Here is an 18,860-nt window from a genome sequence, read left to right as displayed (position 1 = left end):
CTAGTGCATGTACAGCTGCGTCCTTCAGCTGAACTAATGGCAAGCTCCCCCACCACGACTTTCCCTATATAGTCAATACACCAGGCTGAGAAAAGTAGTATGAGAACTACAAGATCCAGCATGCACTGTAAGAGTCCCAGGATGGGGTTACAGGCTTATCTACTCCACGCTGTGGGAGCTTGGAGGGGTATCAGCCACTTACCAATCCTCATCCTCCCCGTTGGATTCGGCCTGCATGGGCTCCCCGTAAAGTTGATCCAGAGGGAGTGAGTCCAGAGAGCTGCGGCGACCCTGCCGCTATCCTGCAAGCGGCGAACTTCACCAGGCCCTCCAGCCCCTGGTGGCAGACCTGTAGCCCTGCAGAACTCAGACAGGGTGGCATCAGTTACCTCTGGGGGGCACTTGCAGCAACGTGGCGTCGCCCAGGAGTGAGTCAGTCCCCCCCTCACCCAACATGCTGAGGCCACTGCGGGGAGGCTTCTCCTTTACCAGACACACGGGCAGGAGGCGTAACCACACTGAATGAATCTGACACACACCGCCTCATATGTCAGGCATGCCTCGCCTACTCCTGTAACCACCTCCGGAGGAGCTTTTTTTGTTTTTACAATTAGCTTTATTTGTAGTGTAACTGTAAAACTTAGTCACCAGGACTAAAATCTTGGTCACTATGGTGACCTGGATTTGTCAAGCCCTGACTTAACACAAGGTATTAACATCATTGCTGCCATCCTAAAGTGCTGTACAGGTTGAGTCTCCCATATCCAAATATTCCGAATTACGGAATATTCCGAAATACGGAATTATTTTAGCATGACTGAGAATATGGAACCTTTGCTTTTTGATGGTTCAATGTACACAAATTTAGTCTAAAGCACAAATTATTAAAAATAATGTATAAAATGACCTTCAGGCTGTGTGTATAAGGTGTATATGAAACAAATGAATTTCATTTCTGTACATAAACTTAGTTTGAGCCACAAAATTATTGAAAATGTTGTATAAAATTACCTGCAGGCTCTGTGTATAAGGTGTATATAACACATAAATGCATTATGTGTTTATATTGGGGTCCCATTCCTAAGATATTTCATTATGATATGCAATTATTCCAAACTACGGAATATTCCATTATCCAAAATCCCTCTGGTCCCAAGCACTTTGGATATGGGAGACTCAACCTGTACTCTCCTTTTCATGTATTTTTATAAGAGGTAGGACACCTCTGTCATTAGATGCTAAAGATCCAATTCAAACAGACAATAGTTATGAGGGCCATTTTCCAAATAATATTAAAATAGCAGAAAATAATAAGTAACATATAGAAAATGTTTCAGAAATTCAAATGGTAAAAACTAACCTCTATTTTAATATTCTTTAAAACAGCTTTCGGCATTTCTTTTCCCATTAGCATGGTTAACTTCGGCTTATCATCATTGTCAGAGATTCTCTGACTCTCACTTACAATTCTTTTCTCCTGTAAACAAAAAAAGTGACAGTATCCCTTTAGTAGTAGTGTAAAAAAAAAAATCTTTATAAACTCTCCCTCCCCCCCCCCATTCCCCGTAAAAAGCCCTTTTTTTCCGCACACACAAACACCCCCCTCCTCCCCTGTGACCAGTGTAACGTTTTATTATTATTTTATCCCTCTTCTGAGTCATATTGCTTTATTGTATCCCTCCCTCACATGCAGAGAGCAGCATAGCATGTATCAGAGAGGATTGATGATCAGTCCCCCCTGCTGCAGCTGATTTCTGCACTTGCAGAGATCAGCCCAATAGTGCTTGAAAGGGAACCAAGTTCCCTTCTTCACATTTTGATCCCCGGCGCATACGCTTCAGAATGAAGTTCGCACGGCATTCTGGGACATGATTCCGGGCAGTGATGTCAGCAGTCACAGACCACCACATCACTGCCTGAGGAGATCCGTTCTGCACTCCTCTTCTAAAGCCAGGGCACATAGCAGGACGGCACTGTCGCATGTAATGCAAACTTGCCAACTGAAGCACTTCTGGCTGCAATCACATCACATGCGACATAGTCAGTTAAGTGTTTAATCAGCAGAGCAGATAGAAAATATTATATAAAATATTTTTTTCTATTTTTTTTGCACATCTTTAAAAAGGATATCCTTCCAACTCTAAGTGCCCACAAGAAAAAGCCACAACAGACTTGTGTTATTCCAGAGGAGCTGACGTTCCAGCAGGCCTAGTGAAATAATGGTCCTAGCAGAAAGCATGGCTGCAACAGCATACATTTTAGGGCACTGAACACCAATTAGAACAGAGGTTCCCAAACTTTTTTGAATCACGGCGCAATAGTGCATCAGAATTATTTTCACGGCACCCCCAATCCAAAAGTTGGTTATTAAGAAATTCAGAAACAAATGTAGTGAAGTAGTAAAGTGAAGTAAATTGTGCTCATCTGTCATTCTTAGGGTCAGTTATGTGGTGGTGGACAAGTTTGAGCTTCTGTTTGTCCACATATTTACATTACATAAATAATTTGATTTGGTGCTGGACCACCAACCTGAGGCACCCCTGCAAGTGTCCCGAGGCACCCCAGGGTGCCACGGCGCACAGTTTGGGAACCACCGAAATAGAAGCTTCTTCATCCTGAAAAGAATAAACAAGGTCAAGTCTCTTACGATTGAGCTAAAGTCTGTCCTTCTGTTAGTCTCTCTTTATTAACAAGAGATTTAATAAACTCATGCAATCTGACACTCCATTGATAAACCTCAAAGAGGCAATCCCGGAGAGAGGCTGTGAGTGGGGGTATTGTTTATCCCGATGGTTTTGGTAACATGACCAAGTCGAACATACACAATGACCAGGGATCTTCCCCTGACTCCTGACTCTGCTATATGACCAGTCAAGATCATGAAAAGAATCAAAGGATCTACAGGCAGAAAAACTAGCCTTTACATCATCTATGTCTACACTTGTGTGATCTGCATTTCAGTTTTTGGGGAGTGGGTACAGGCTCCGTACCTTTAAAAAACTTTAGGAACTGCTCTGTAGGAACTGCAGTTTCTAGAGTTATATACAGCTTCACTGCTGGTCAGCACAGAGTGCGATCTTATGATGTATACACGCGGTCAGATCAGACAACGATAACAATATCGTTGTCTGATCCTCCTGCATGTGCTGGATGACCAATATCGATCATCCAGCACACCACCAACCCCCAAACGACTATAAATGACCCGCGATAGTAACCTGGTCGATATCAACCATTTTGGACTGCATGCACGGGCGATGGTCGTTATCTTATAACGCGCATCATCTGTCGTTTCGGGGTTGAAAGGGGCCAAAAAAATGAGTGCTATGGTAAGAACTTACCTTTGTTAACTCTCTTTCTTCCAAGTCCATAGGGTCCACAGGGATACCTTGGGGTATAGGTAAAGCTTTTGCTCCCAGGATGCACTGGTACATCCTTCCTATACGTCGCCCACGAGCCAGAGGCACCTCAGTTGGTAAATAGCCAAAGGCCGGAGGAGGATAAGAGAGAAGGAAGACTGGTACACACAAGAATCACACTCTCACAGAGAAGGAGACTGGAAACCGGTGACCAGAAATATAGCCCATATGAAGCCAGGTGCGTGGACCCTGGGACTTCGAAAAAAGAGTTAACAAAGGTAAGTTCTTACCATAACTCATTTTCTTCTTCAGGGTCCATAGGCTCCACAGGGAGACCTTGGGGATGTCCCAAAGCAGTCCTTTTAAGGGTGGGAATGCTCCTGCGCTGAGAGGAGAATCCGGCGCCCAAAGGAAGCATCCTGAGAGGCTAAGGTATCAAATGCATAGAACCTTAGAAAGGTCTGAATGGAAGACCACGTGGCCGCCTTACAAAGCTGAACAGCGGAGGTGCCACGGCAAGCCGCCCACGAGGGGCCCACAGAGCAAGTAGAATGCTTTAGAATCTAAGCTCACACGAGCAGGGCCCTCTTGCCTCATGTGCTTCTCCCTCACTTACTCCTACTTTAATTTACAACAGCACCTAACCCTGGGTTGCTGATGCCATGCTGCTTATTTAAGTGTTATGCAGCAAAGTATAAATCGTGTATTTGTCCTGCATTGTTTGTACTATTACTAACTGTTTTTGTTGTGTGCTCATTTGTTTATGCACTTTGTAAGGTGCTGTGGAACCCTTGTGGCGCCATATAAATAAAGGATAATAATAATAATAATAAAAATAATAATAATAATAATAATGAGCAGTAACAGAAGCCAGTCCAGGCAGGCCTACCTGTGTGTAAACCTCTGAGATAGTCATACGACGCCATCTGGCCAATGTTTGTTTATTGGCTGGCCATCCCTTTTTGTGATATCCATAGAGCACAAACAAGGAGCCAGATTTCCGAAGGGAACTGGTACGGTCCACAGAAATCTTGAGAGCGCGGACCACATCCAATGAGGCCTCACCAGCCGAGAGGTCTGGTGACTGAAAGGCCGGTACTATAATTTCTTCTTTATATGGAAACGAGAAACCACCTTAGGAAAAAACTCAGGGCGAGTGCGAAGCACAGCCCTGTCCTGGAGAAATATCAGAAAGGGGGGACGACAGGGGAGCGCCCCCAATTCTGACACCCTCCTGGCAGATGCAATAGCCAGAAGAAAAAGAAAGTCTCTGCTGTGAACCACTTGAGTTCTACAGAATCCAGGGGTTCAAATGAAGGACCCTAGTGGGCACGAAGAACTACTGACAAATTCCAAGGAGCCACTGGAGGGACAAAGGGAGGTTGAATCCGGAGGACACCCTGGAGGAAGGTGTTGACATCCGGTAGTGGAGCAAGTCTACGCTGGAACCAAATGGATAGAGCAGAGATATGCACTTTCAGTGAAGGAAGGCGAAGTCCAAGGTACAAGCCAGCTTGAAGGAAGGCCAGGACTCTGGAAATCCTAAATACTTGAGGATCGTAGCTTCTGGTACAAAGCCATTAGAAATATGTATGCCACACTCTGTGGCAGATCCAAGCAGAGGCTGGCTTACGCTCTCTGAGCATAGTGCTGGCTACCGAGCTAGAGAATCCTTTTGACCTCAGGAGGGATGTCTCAAGAGCCACGCCGTCAAAGACAGACGACCCAGGTCTGGGTAAAGGCAAGGACCTTGAGACAACAGGTCCGGACGTTGAGACAGCAGGAACGGAGTGTCGATGGAAAGCCTCCGAAGATCTGAGTACCAATGACGTCTGAGCCAAGCTGGAGCTACCAGCAGGGCAGTACCTCCGTCTTGTTTGAACTTCCAAAGAACTCGAGGAAGAAGATCTGAGTACCAGTGACGTTTGGGCCAAACTGAAGTCACGAGCAGGACAGTACCTCCGTCTTGTGTGAACTTCCGAAGAACTCGAGGAAGAAGAGGGACTGGAGGGAACAGATACGGAACTGGAAGGTCCACTTCACTGGTGAGTCTACCAAGGTTGCCTCGGCATCTCATGTTCTGGACCCGTACACTAGCAGTTTGTGATTGTGTCAGGAGGCCATGAGGTCCACCTCTGAGAGGTGTGCACTAGGAGTTGAAACACCTCTTGGAGAAGCGACCATTCCTCGGGATGCACATCGTGATTGCTGATGAAGTCTGCTTCCCAATTGAAAACTACCTGAGGGAAAACAGCAGAGATGGCTTGGAGGCGACCCTCGGACCATGTCAGAATGCGTGACACTTCTGTCATTGCTGCACGACTTCAAGTGCCTCTTGCTGGTCGATGTAAGCCACTTTTGTGGCAATGTCAGGCTGAACCTGTACAGGTTTTCCTTGAAGTATGTGCTGGGCCAGGTTGAGGGCCCTGTGGATAGCTCGAAGTTCCAATATGCTGATTGGCAGGGTTGAGCCGACCGATGTCCAACAGTCCTGAAAGGAGAACGGAACGGTCATTGCGCCCCAACCGGGAGATTGGCGTCCAATGTTAGGATTACCCAGTTCGGGAACCAAAAGGGGGCAACCCTTGGATAGATGAGAAGTCTGTAGCCACCAAGATAGAGACAGATGCACCTCTGGAGAGAGCACCATCATCTGAGCTTTAATCCGATGCTGAGCATATTCCACCATTTTGAAGGCGGACGAGATGGATCCCAGAACCTGCATTGCTGAGGGGATCGACACTCGGCGACTGTGGAGACATCTGCGCACTCGCAGTTGAAGTGTGGAGATCTTGTCCAATGTCAGAAAGATTCTCTGATCCTGAGAATCCAGCAGTGCGCCCAGATGAATCTTTCTCTCTGAGGGATTCAGGGAGGACTTTTTTAGCTGATTAACCATCCGTGCTTGTGCAGAAAAGCAATGGTTAACTACAGACGGCGGTGAAGAACTTCTGGGGATCCTGCTAGGAGCAGGTGGTCGTCCATATAAGGAAACAGTCAGACACCCTGACCACACAGGTGGCCCGCCCTGATTTTGGTAAACACCCATGGAGCTATAGAAAGTCCAAAAGGCAGAGCCTGAAATTGGAAGTGTTACCGTAGTATAGCAAACCGGAGATATCACTGATGTGAGGGCGCTATAGGTACGTGTCCTGAATATCCAGAGATACGATAAAGTCTCCAGGCTCCATAGTTAGGATGATGAAGCGTAGAGTTACCATGCTGAACTTTGGCCCTGTTAGGAATTTATTCAAGGATCTGATGTTGAGGATAGGCTGATGAGACCCATTCGGCCTCTCAACCGGAAAGAGAAGAATAATAATAATAACCAGTTCCACACTGAGATAGTGGGACTGGCACAATTACCCCTGCTGGTAGCAATGACTGCATGGCTTTCTGGATTTGTAAGGCCTTGTTCGGGTCTGAATGAAGGCCTGTGTAGAAAAACTGATGGGGAGACATCTGCGAAATGAGAGGACGTACCCATTTGAGACCACTTCTCTTACCCAAGTATCTGTGGTGTTTTGACACCAGTACTGGGCGAACTGAAGAAGTCGGCCTCCCACTCTGGGATATCCCAGAGGGAGGCCAGTCCCGTCAGGCTGAGAGTTTATCCTCGGGCTTTGAAGCAGGGAGTCTGGTGGTCCAGGTCGGCTTGGTCCTGGGTTTGGCGGCTCTAGTGGAAGCCAACTGCCTAGGAAAAGAGTGACCTTGTAACTAGGCCTAGTAGTTGTAGTTACAATCTTAGAGAAAGTAGGGATGACTCCGCACAGAAAATACTATAGTGTAGGGTATATGTTAAACCAACATTAAATGATAGTCAATACAAATGTAATCAATTAATCGGTTGGTGGTGCTCCCCAGAGCCAAAAAATCATGTAGACAAAGAAAAATCGGGTATAATACAGCATCCTTTATTAATAATTGCAAGATAATTATTAATAAAGGATGCTGTATTATACTATATATAAACATATATGATGAGTTTATTTGCACCCATATGGGTTAATATCCTATCTGTTATGAGGCTGATTTCGTCACAAGAGTAACACTTGTATGGATTATTAAAATATAATGGTATCCCAGGGTTCTATATCCTATTATTTAGAAGGACTTTGCTGAGAATATATAATTCCTAGCATTACATGATGGGATAAGCAAGGTTTAATCCTAGCGCGATTATGCGGAAGTAGGAACTGGAGTATATCTCTATTAATCATTGGCACACATGTGAGCTGACTGGGATCACTGTTTACATAGATGACTCAAAACGAGTGACATGTGACCAAGCCAACCAATAGGCGATGGTCTCTCACTGAGTACACCTTGTGACCCGATCGACCAATAGAGAACGGCCTCTGATAAGACACGTGACCGGGAAGAAAACCCGGAAGCACGCATTTACATGGAGAGCAGTGACTCTCTCTGCATGTTTGGGTGAACAAGCCCTAGAGGCGAAACGCACGTCCCTGAGTCCTGAGTGACACAGCAGCGGTACCAGATGGATCTGGTCTGGCGGGTGCACATGCCGACCGGCTCTTCCTCCATGTCTATCTAAAGAGGGTATAAGTATCATGTTGGTGGGATCTTGAATCTGCCTGCATAAACACACATATACTTAACATGTCTTTTTGCCATTATGCTGTATAGATGATTATAGAAAGACAGCAACATTTGGGTTGAAGTAATTATTGTGATTTCTGGCAGTTATATGTTTTTATGATCCCAGATGATATGTACTGGATAGGTATCCCCATGCTTTTATACTGCACTAATGAATATTATAATTACACTGGTGTTTGACAACTTATGGTCTGTATGTTTGACTGCGATATTTTATGCTGAGACAAGTGAATAGTGACTGTGGTCCCGCAGAACTGTATAATATTCTTGGTAGCTAAATTTCTCTGCATGTCAAAAAACAGCTGATTTCTGAGCTATATGACGAGTGACAGACTTTTTCAGTTTTGCTACCACAGATACATTTGTGCGTATACATTTGGCGAGATAGCGTTTTTTTGTACCAACTGGGTAGTAGTGTGGGTGCTCAAATAACCTGGCGGTTAAAAACTGTATTTATATAATATATCAATGCATACCTGACTTGTTTTTGACACCGTGTCAAGGACATACTTTTAGTTGTCCTGATAGCTATCACATATACCCTTCATACCTATCTGGTGTCTGCCTGCACATAGACTTTGCAGACTAAATACACAGGACTAAGACACCCTATAATATTGCTTAAACAGAGCATTATGTCATTTATTTCATGTGAGGAGTACCCTGCATGAGAATTTGTTCTCTAATAAGTAAATTACAATATTTTCACCAAACTTTTCTATATATGTTTTGTCAATATGTCTATGTGATAAATATACTTCTTTTGATTCTGAACTTGTCTTCCAAGGTATTTTCCCAAAAAATTTTAATGATAATATTAAAAGTTATATTTTATATAATTATCTACATAAGAGTGCCCCAGCAAAAGAGCCTTCTTTTTCTTAGTTTGTCTACGTAGTTACAATCTTGTCAAGGTCTGTGCCCAACAAGATCTCCCCCACTGTAGGGTAACCCTTCTCTCCCATTTCCTGTAGTGCAGAGGATATCTCTTCCACATCTGAGGTGATGTTGATGAGATTTCCTCTGCACTACAGGAAATTCTACACTCCATAAGGCGCGGTCGCCCCTTTTGTATATTGGACTTCACACAGCACTGATTCAAGAGTCTCTATCCAGGTGGCCTCTTTCTCACACATACGTGAGCAATTCCTAGAACCGGTCTCTCATTCAGGCAGCTCTCGCCCACGGACGTGAGTACTGGTCACCGGATTAGTTTTACCTACTTTGATGTTTATACCGGTTACCATCACCCAATTCATGCAAACCGGTTGGATGCTATAACGGCTATCAGGACAAATTGATACAGAATTTGTATACAGTGGCTTCTCTTACATTGTGCCTTGTACTAATCATTACTACTGACTTGATACGCTAAGTGGATACATGTTATCCAATACAGGCACTAATGTATCGCACCAGTGGATACTAATCTTTGCAAATGTTGCATTTTGACTGTGCACGAACCACAGACTTTTGATTGATTGATTTTCAGGACTCAGTATATCCAGGGCTACTCTACCTTAAGTCATTATATTACATTTATTTTTTATCCTGTGATATTCACTATTTTTATTGTTTGTCTTCATATTCATTAATTGTACATCAGCTTACATTTATTTATTTTTTTTATTTTAGTTTTTTTTGTTTTCCTTTTTTGTGTATTGTTACATGTATTTGCTGGTATTTTTATTGTACATCGCTCATTAATATATCCTTCTGATCCACCATTCATCTCAATAATCTCCTTGGTATTGTTATATGTTTTTATTGATATTCCTAACCGCTATTGTAATAAAACTATTTTTTTATATGTTAATGTCTGTATACTAGCGCAGTTTTCTTCATTCTATAGCAAACGATACACCACTTCCGTTTATTTGTACAATGTATCAGGTGAATTGCTGTATATTTTGCATTGATTAGGAATTATCATTGGTACTTTTTTATTAATGTGTTTGTGACACTGGATTACTAAATGACTATTGCTTACCATGCACTCCTTTTAGGCGGTTAGCCTGGAGAAGCGCAATGTCATTTCTGGTGTCTGCTGGTGTCTATGAGACGCTGGTACATAGTAAATGTGACCGATTATACATCTGATTCTTTGTAGGTGAGCTGATTGTTTGTTTATGGGGGTTGGTACATATAGAGGTCTGGGATGCTGGGTCAGTTGTGCTCCTGACGATGGTGAACTCACACCGAAACAGCTGTTGAGCTGATCCTGTCTCTTTGAGGGGAACATGTTGCTGATAAGTATCAGCTTCCTTACAAAGGATATGCCTTGCTTGAGCTTTGCTGCTATGTTATAATCGGCTCCCCTCATTGTTTTGCACTTTGGAATGCACATCATGGATATATAAAAAATTGTCAGATATTTAACCTTGGATGTGCTGGCTCCTTTTTGCCTGATATAGATATATATATAGCTCCTATCAAATCCTCCTCACTTAAGCCTGAAACCCATAACATGCCTGATAGCAATATGGGAGCAGATGCCTGTTAATACTCCTGCCTTTGCTAGACATAGCTGCAGACTAAATGGCACACAATATGGCACTGAGTATAATGCAACCACCATGTATGTAGGATACTAGTAGGAAACAATATACTGGTCCTGTCTTAGACCTCGGTAAGCTGCAGGAGCACAAAGCCCACATATGGTACAGTGCAACGAATGTATGTGACAAAACCTCAAACACTTAGAGGGGTATTCAATATGAAACGTTAACTTCACTGTCGAAGTTAACGTTTCATATCGGAGATTTTACCTGCGTTAAAGTATCGGGCACGCTCCCGCTTATACCCGTATTCAATATAAAATTAACGAAAACGGGAAACTCCGAAGTTGGATTTGCGTAAAGTTACGAATTTTTCCTTAAAAAAATTGTAAGACCCCCCTAAAGTTGTAAAAACATTGAGGAACACTATGGGTACCCCGTTTTAGACTTTAATTGAAAGTCGGGGATTTAAATAGCCGCAGCAGGTGTTTTTTTCCGACATTGAAGAAGTGATGAAGAGCACTTAGGTTATTTTTTTTGTTTTTTTAAGTGGTCCCATCAAATTTGGGGTACATGAAAATGGGTACTAGCATATTTTGATATCCCTAAAGTAATTTTTTTTAAATTCTGCATTTGTGCACCTCTATAATTCTATTCTAGAAAACATCTGCCGCATACTTGCAGAATAGCCCTGAACCTATTTCCCTATTGTTTTTCACCCCAATTTTTAAATTCATTTTTTGCAGTGTCCCTATTTTTTTTTTAAAACTTTTTTTGACACAGTTCTTTTTTAAATGTCATTCCCAGGGGTGCAGGCTATTTTTTTAAGCCTGCACCCCTAAACCCCAATTCTACACTTTTTTTCGACACCTATTCAATGGTGAAAACTTATCCCCGTTTTTTATCAAAGACTTTTCGAAACTGCGACAAGTCTTTGAAATTGAATACGGTGTAAAACTAAAACCTGCGATAATGACATCATACCTCCGATATTAACGCAAAAACGATGTTATCGCACCCATATTGAATACCCCTGTAAGTTCTATAAATGTGAGGCACAGGAAAAACCCCGAATACACCTGTATGTTAAGGTAATAGTCCGAGAAAGAACACTGGTCCTGACTGATACTTGGATAAGCTGCAGGAGCCCACTGCCTAAGTATGCAACACACTGGTTCTGTGTGACACTTTGGTAAGCTGCAGGAGCCCTTTGCCTAAATATGGCACAGTGCAGCACATAATAGTATGTTTCAGACCTCACAAATATTATCTTTTATATATGTGAGTTAAAAGACCCACCTTAACTACACCTGTATTAGGGTAGCATTAGAGGAAAGGTATAGATATATGCTGACAGTTAGGAAACAAAGACATAGACAGGCAGCGCTAGCATAAGTCACATACAATGCAGAAAGTATACTGCAACGTGGCACTACAATCAACTGCCCAGATTCAGTGTCTGGGAAGGCTATAGCGCTGTGTACACTGACCCATAGGAGAGGTACGCAGGGGGACTGGACCAAACGCTGTCCCAGGAGATCTGCGAGTTCACCATTTTAAGAAAATGGTCGCCGGACACCTCAGAGGGGGCGTGGCTGTAAGAGGGAGCAGCTCAGCAAAGCCAGACCGCAGTAGAAAGGCGTGCTGAGCTGAGGGGAGGAGCCACTACAACAGGGAAGGCTGACTCCCCTGGCTGAATATTAACCCCTGGGATGCTGGCTACCCGCTCAGATACTATCCCTGGTGGTCTAGTGGAAGAGCAGGGTATGGGGGGGCCTGCATCCACCTCAGCCCCTCAGGTCTGTCCCCTGAGCCTGGAGACAATGAGCCGCCTTAACTGTCCCCGTACGTCCGGCCGCAGTCTGGAAAATCCGCGGAGCCCGGCTAGCACGAGATCCCCAGATCGGTACTGGCGTCACGGCGCCGGCGGGGTGACAGAGCGGCAGCACAGACATCCAATGGACAGTCTGTTGCTGCGCTCTGAAGATAATTCAGAAACTACCAAATCATAAAATAAAATCGCTTTAGTGGCTGCTAAGTAGCCCCTCTGCGTTAAAAGTGATCCGACTCCGGCCAGGCAGAAACTCAAACTGAGGTGCCTCTGGCTCAGGGGCGGGGTATAGGAAGGATGGACCAGTGCACCCTAGGAGCAAAAGCTTTAACTGCGTGGTGCCCGGGATCCAGATCCAACCTACACCCCAAGCTCTCCCTGTGGAGCCTATGGACTCTGAAGAAGAAATGGATGATATGAACGATAATACGATATCGTTCATATCATCCTACAAAGTCTGACCATGTGTTTGCACCATTAAGGTGACTTTAAATATGGACCAGTGACATCCCGGCACACTCACTAACAGAGGAGGTGTGATGAATCTCCAACCCTACGTTTTATACATAGAAGTAGCAACTAACAACCCCACGGTGTCGCCCTATAACTGCTTTCGCTGCCGAAGAAGAGTCCCTGCAGCACTCTGGACCCACGGGAACAGGTAAGCACTAAATTAGAACAATATACACTCCTACACACACTTATTTACTCAGATGAGGTTCCACAATTAGAGATCATGGGAAGGAAAAGTCACAACATTATTTACTTTCCAGATGTGTTTCTTTTTCCAGTCCCTACTCGGCAGACTAATAAGTTCTACACACCCTATGGCTGCCATGGAGTTGAAAAAGAAAAGGGAAATATTTACAGCACAAACTATGTATATTCAACATCTCAGCTGCTAAAGATGAACGGGACCCATTCTACTAATATTAGCACAGTACCACAATAAATGAAAACCTGTCAAAAAACATCCATGTGGTGGAGAACACCCCTAAACATGGAAACCAGACTGGCCTGGATGTATATTATACATTACAAGGGGAAGGGCATAGAGCAATGACAGTCTGATTAACCATGCTCAAACAATGGTGTCAAACACTGAAATCAGGGAATAAAGAGAGTACATTTATGATTTGCTTTTGTTACAAAGTGACAGACAGAAGCATGTGTCTTCATTGCATGACAATCCCAGGCCTCTGATTCAGTACAGATTTTGTTGTGCATATACAGGTAGACTTACATTAGGAGACTTTGTAATTGTAATAGTGAGACCGTCTTGTTTAGGTCTCTGAGATGTGGCTGCGATGATCTCTTTCTCTGCATTTCGACGATCTTCTTCAATTTCCTGCAACAAGAAAATATTCTGTTATTTCAGCAGTCACGTGATGCCACAAAACATCCAACTACATTCCAAATAGCTGCAAACCAATTGATTTATTTTTTGGACTTTTAGATCTAGTTGTGGCTGATAAACTATTATTCAGCAAGCAATTTTGCATACATTAAAATGTTATATACTAGTAAACATGTCAGATTTGTTGCAGCATTGCTTTTTTAACAGGACTAAATAACATTAGTAATGGCAATCACAATGTGAACTACTCTGTAGCCATTTTGCAAGCTGAAGCAATATTTACTAGCAACTTCTATCACTCGTGCACTTCCAGGCCAAATCTGCATGAGGTACTATTTCCTAGCGAACCAATATTTGCAAAGTGGCTGCATTCAAAGGATCTGATGTATGAAGTGCAATAAATGCATTAACAGCTTTGATTTTGCACTAGTGCATCGAATGTAGATGGTCTGGACTACAAAGGGTTCTACGCTATGTTCTAGTCTCAGGAGATGCAGCCGATGAGAAGAATTAAGCTTGAAGGCAGGTAGAAAAGACGGAAGATGTGCTCACATTTGCACAGAGCGCATTACACTAAAGTCTACTCTCATACCACGTAAGACCCATACGATAAAAAATGCTGCTCTGTTTACCCTAATTTAGGTCAAACTAAACAGAGATTGGAACTTTATGACATGTGGCATTAGTGTGCATTTGGAGACTTCATTACATTGGGCAAAAAATATGAGATATGGTAAGAACTTACCCTTGTTATCTCTATTTCTACGAAGTCCATAGGGTTCCACAGGATACCTTGGGGTATAGGTGTGACGTCAGTCGCAGGGCACCAAAGAGTTAAGCTTTCAGCCTCCCAGGATGCACTAGGTCCCCCTCCTATACCCCGCCCCCGGGCCAAGGCACCTCAGTTAGTTACCAAGCCATAGGCCGGAGGAGGAGAAGGAAGAGAGAGAACAAAGATCTGGACACATACAAGAATCACATTCTCACCAGAGGGAGACGGAAAACCGGTGACCAGAGCAAAGCCCATCTGCAGCACAGGTGCGACAGGGCGGGAGTCCTGTGGAACCCTATGGAGTTCGTAGAAATAGAGATAACAAGGGTAAGTTCTTACCATATCTCATATTTTCTACTTCAGGGTCCATAGGGTATCCACAGGATACCTTGGGGATGTCCCAAAGCAGTATCCTTTAAGGGTGGGGACGCTCCTGTGCAGAAAGGAGAATCCGCCGCCCGAAGGAAGCATCCTGAGAGGCGAAGGTGTCAAACCTGTAATACCTCACGAAGGTATGGACAGAGGACCACGTAGCAGCCTTGCAGATCTGAACTGCCGAGGCACCACGTCGAGCTGCCCACGAAGGACCCACAGACCTAGTGGAATGAGCCTTCAGAGAAGGACGGACCGGTAGGCCTTCATGAAGATAAGCTTCAGAAATAGCCATACGGATCCAGGCTGCCAAAGTTTGCTTTGAAGCAGGCCAACCCTTTTTACGGAAGCCATAGAGGACAAACAAAGCGTCCGACTTCCTAAACGAAGAAGTGCGGTCAACATAAGTCCTTAAGGCCCGCACAACATCCAAAGAGGCCTCACCCACGGAAAGACCCGGTGAGTTAAAGGCCGGAACAACTATTTCCTCGTTAACATGAAACTGGGAAACAACTTTGGGAAGAAACTCGGGCCGAGTGCGGAGCACTGCCCTGTTCCCATGAAAAACCAAGAAAGGGGGTCTACAAGAAAGAGCCCCTAACTCAGAAACACGTCTGGCCGAAGCAATGGCCAGAAGGAAAACAGTCTTAGCTGTTAGCCATTTAAGATCCACTGAGCCCAGTGGTTCAAACGGCGGTCCTTGGAGAGCCCTCAGGACCACAGCCAAATCCCAAGGCGCCACAGGTGGAACAAAGGGCGGCTGAATGCGGAGAACACCCTGCATAAAGGTGCGCACATCCGGGATTGTAGCAATCCTACGGTGAAACCAGACAGATAGGGCCGAAACCTGTACCTTCAAAGAAGCAAGGCGAAGCCCATGATCTAGTCCCGCTTGCAGGAAGGCGAGAATCCGAGACAGACGAAACTCCCGCGGTGCATAACCTCTCGGTCGACACCACTGGAAGAACGTATGCCACACGCGATGGTATATCCTCGCGGAAGACGGTTTCCGAGCTCGTAACATGGTACGCACCACAGAGCTGGAAAACCCCCGGGACCTCAGCATGGCCGTCTCAACAGCCACGCCGTCAAAGACAGCCGAGTCAGGTCCGGGTGAAGGCAAGGACCCTGAGACAGAAGGTCCGGTCGTAGCGGCAACCGCAGAGGACTGTCCACGGACAGACCCTGAAGGTCTGAGAACCAGTGCCTTCTGGGCCACGCGGGAGCTATCAACAGGAGCGTCCCTCCTTCCTGTTTGAATTTCCGGATTACCCGTGGAAGAAGGGAGACCGGAGGGAACAGGTATGCGAACCGGAACGTCCACCGGACGGACAGAGCATCCACCAGAGACGCCCCTTCGTCTCTTGTGCGAGACCCGTACACCGGCAACTTGTTGTTGTGCCGGGACGCCATGAGGTCGATTTCTGGAAGACCCCACCTGTCCACCAGTAGTTGAAAAACGTCCGGGTGCAGGGACCATTCCCCCGGATGAACGTCCTGGCGACTTAGAAAGTCCGCCTCCCAATTTAGCACTCCCGGGATGAAGACCGCTGATATGGCCGGAAGATTGCGCTCCGCCCAAACCAGGATCCGAGAGACCTCTACGAGAGCCGCCCGACTGCGAGTTCCTCCTTGCCTGTTTATGTAGGCCACGTGGTAGCGTTGTCCGACTGGACCTGCACCGGGCGACCCTGGAGAAACCGCTGTGCCTGCTGGAGAGCATTGAAGACCGCACGGAGTTCCAAGATATTTATTGGAAGCTCCGCTTCTGTCGGCGACCACCTGCCCTGGAACAAGTGTGGACCCGAAACTGCTCCCCAGCCCCGAAGACTGGCGTCCGTTGTCAACAGGACCCAATTTGGAACCCAGAACGGACGTCCCTTGTTGAGGTGGGTCGTCTGTAACCACCACGCAAGGAACAGGCGAACCTCCTGGGTGAGCACAATCGTCTGGGACTTCAGAGACTGAGGCAGCCCGTTCCACTTGGACAGGATCAGGTGCTGCAGAGGTCTGGAGTGAAACTGGGCGTATTCCACCATGTCGAACACCGACACCATGGAGCCCAGTAACCTCATCGCCGAGTGTAAGGACACCCGGCGGCTGTGCAGACAACTGCGCACCCTTGACTGTAAAGCAGAGATCTTGTCCTCCGTCACGAAGATCCTTTGCTGTCCCGAGTCCAATAAGGCTCCAAGATGCAGAATCCTCCGAGACGGGATTAGAGTGGACTTCTGCCAGTTGATTAGCCAGCCGTGCCGTTGCAGCAGTGCAATGGTCAGGTCCAAGTGGTGTAACAGGAGCTCTGGAGATCCTGCCACCAATAACAGGTCGTCCAAGTACGGCAACATGCGGACTCCTTGCAGCCGCAGAGAAGCCGCCATGACCGCCATCACCTTGGTGAACACACGTGATGCTGTCGCCAGGCCAAAAGGTAACGCCCGAAACTGGAAGTGGTCGCTGCGGATTGCAAACCGAAGGAACTCTTGATGGCGCAAAAGAATAGGGACATGCAGGTAAGCGTCCTGTATGTCCAATGACACCATGTAGTCCCCAGGTTCCAGCGCCAGAATGATGGACCGTAGGGTCTCCATCCGAAACTTCGGGACCTGCAAAGACTTGTTGAGTGCTTTGAGGTTGAGAATCGGACGATATGACCCATTGGGTTTCTGTACCAAAAATAGATTTGAATAGAAACCCTGGCCCCTCTGGGAGAATGGAACAGGCACTATAACTCCAGCCTGGAGCATAGTGTGCAATACCTTCCGCAGCTCCGTAGCCTTGTTCCGGTCTGATGGTAGACCCGTGGTGAAGAACCGAGCCGGGGGTCTGTGCCGGAAGGAGAGGGCGTACCCGTGGGAGACCACCTCCAGAACCCAAGTGTCTGTCGTAGTGAACGACCAACACCGGGAGAACTGCAGCAGGCGGCCTCCCACCCTGGGATCCCCCAAGGGGAGACCCGGACCGTCAGGCCGCAGGCTTGTCATCTGGCTTGGGGGCCGGACGTCTGGTACTCCATGCCTGTTTCCGGGGCTTGACCGATTTCTTAGGGCCAGCCTGTCGAGGAAACGACTGTGGTTTGGGCCTGCCCTGGGCCCTAGATGACCGAAAGGACGATGGTCCAGAACCAGAAGGAGCAGCGGCCGACGGGAGACAAGCAGATTTGGCTGCCGCCAGCGTGGCCACAATCTTATCCAGATCCGGACCGAAGAGAACTTCTCAGGTAAACGGTAACGCTTCCAGACCTTTCTTGGAATCTGCGTCCGCCTTCCAGGATCGCAGCCACAAGGTGCGACGAGCAGCTACCGCTGCTGAAGAAATTATAGACACCAGAGTACTAATTGTCTAGAGCCGCCTCGTTGATGTAGGTGGCCGAATCACGGAGATTGCCAATCAACTCCGCCTGTTCGGCCGGACAGTCGGATTCAAAAGAAGCCTCTAATGAATCCGCCCAGCGCTCCATCGCTCTGGCAACCCAGCAAATGGCCATAGCCGGCCGTGCTGCCCCCCCTGCAAGGGAATAAGCGGACTTCAGGCAGATTTCTACCTTGCGGTTCGTAGCATCCTTAAGGGAGGACATGGATGGCATCGGCAATGTGGCACTACGGACAAGACGGGTCACGTGAGAATCCACCTGTGGAGGGGATTCCCACTTAGCAAAATAATTATCCGCGAACGGATAAGCCACCGCCAGGCGTCTCTGCGGCTGGTATCTTTTGCCAGGTTGTTTCCACGCCTCCTCTAAATGGTCCACCAACTGACCCGAAAGAGGAAAGACTGTGGCATCGCCCTTCACATCTTTGAAAAAGGCATACTTAGATTTAGCCGCTGGGGGAACTTCGTCCTCAATCACCAAGGCTGTGCGGACCGCCCGAATAAGTCCAGGAATATATACTTTGGACTTAGCATCAGCGTCCTTAGTATGGAGAGGTTCCTGATCGTAAGGATCCAGAATCTCCCCATCATCAGACGTCCCTTCGTCATCCTCATAAGGAGCGGACAGAGACGCCACCGGCCTTTTATGAGGCCGCATCACAGACTCCCCTTGCAA

The 18,860-nt window shown here is 46.3% G+C and overlaps 1 protein-coding gene across 2 annotated transcripts in view; it reads right to left on the bottom strand.

The window, feature by feature from the left end:
- The window catches only part of CCDC9B (coiled-coil domain containing 9B), a 266,763-nt gene that overhangs the window by 120,210 nt on the left and 127,693 nt on the right, over positions 1 to 18,860 (bottom strand). For both annotated transcript variants that reach the window (XM_088460793.1, XM_088460794.1), the window contains exons 5-6: positions 13,555 to 13,659; positions 1,361 to 1,477 (exon numbers count right to left, since the gene is read on the bottom strand). In XM_088460793.1, coding sequence (XP_088316919.1) covers positions 1,361 to 1,477; positions 13,555 to 13,659 — 222 coding nt within the window. The remainder of the gene's footprint in view (positions 1 to 1,360; positions 1,478 to 13,554; positions 13,660 to 18,860) is intronic.

Source organism: Taudactylus pleione, unplaced genomic scaffold (genome assembly GCF_031769625.1).
Source record: "Taudactylus pleione unplaced genomic scaffold, aTauple2 ptg000985l, whole genome shotgun sequence".
NCBI classification, from domain to species: Eukaryota; Metazoa; Chordata; class Amphibia; order Anura; family Myobatrachidae; genus Taudactylus; species Taudactylus pleione.
Note: the sequence above shows the minus strand (reverse complement) of the source record. Positions and strands in the feature narration are given on the sequence as shown.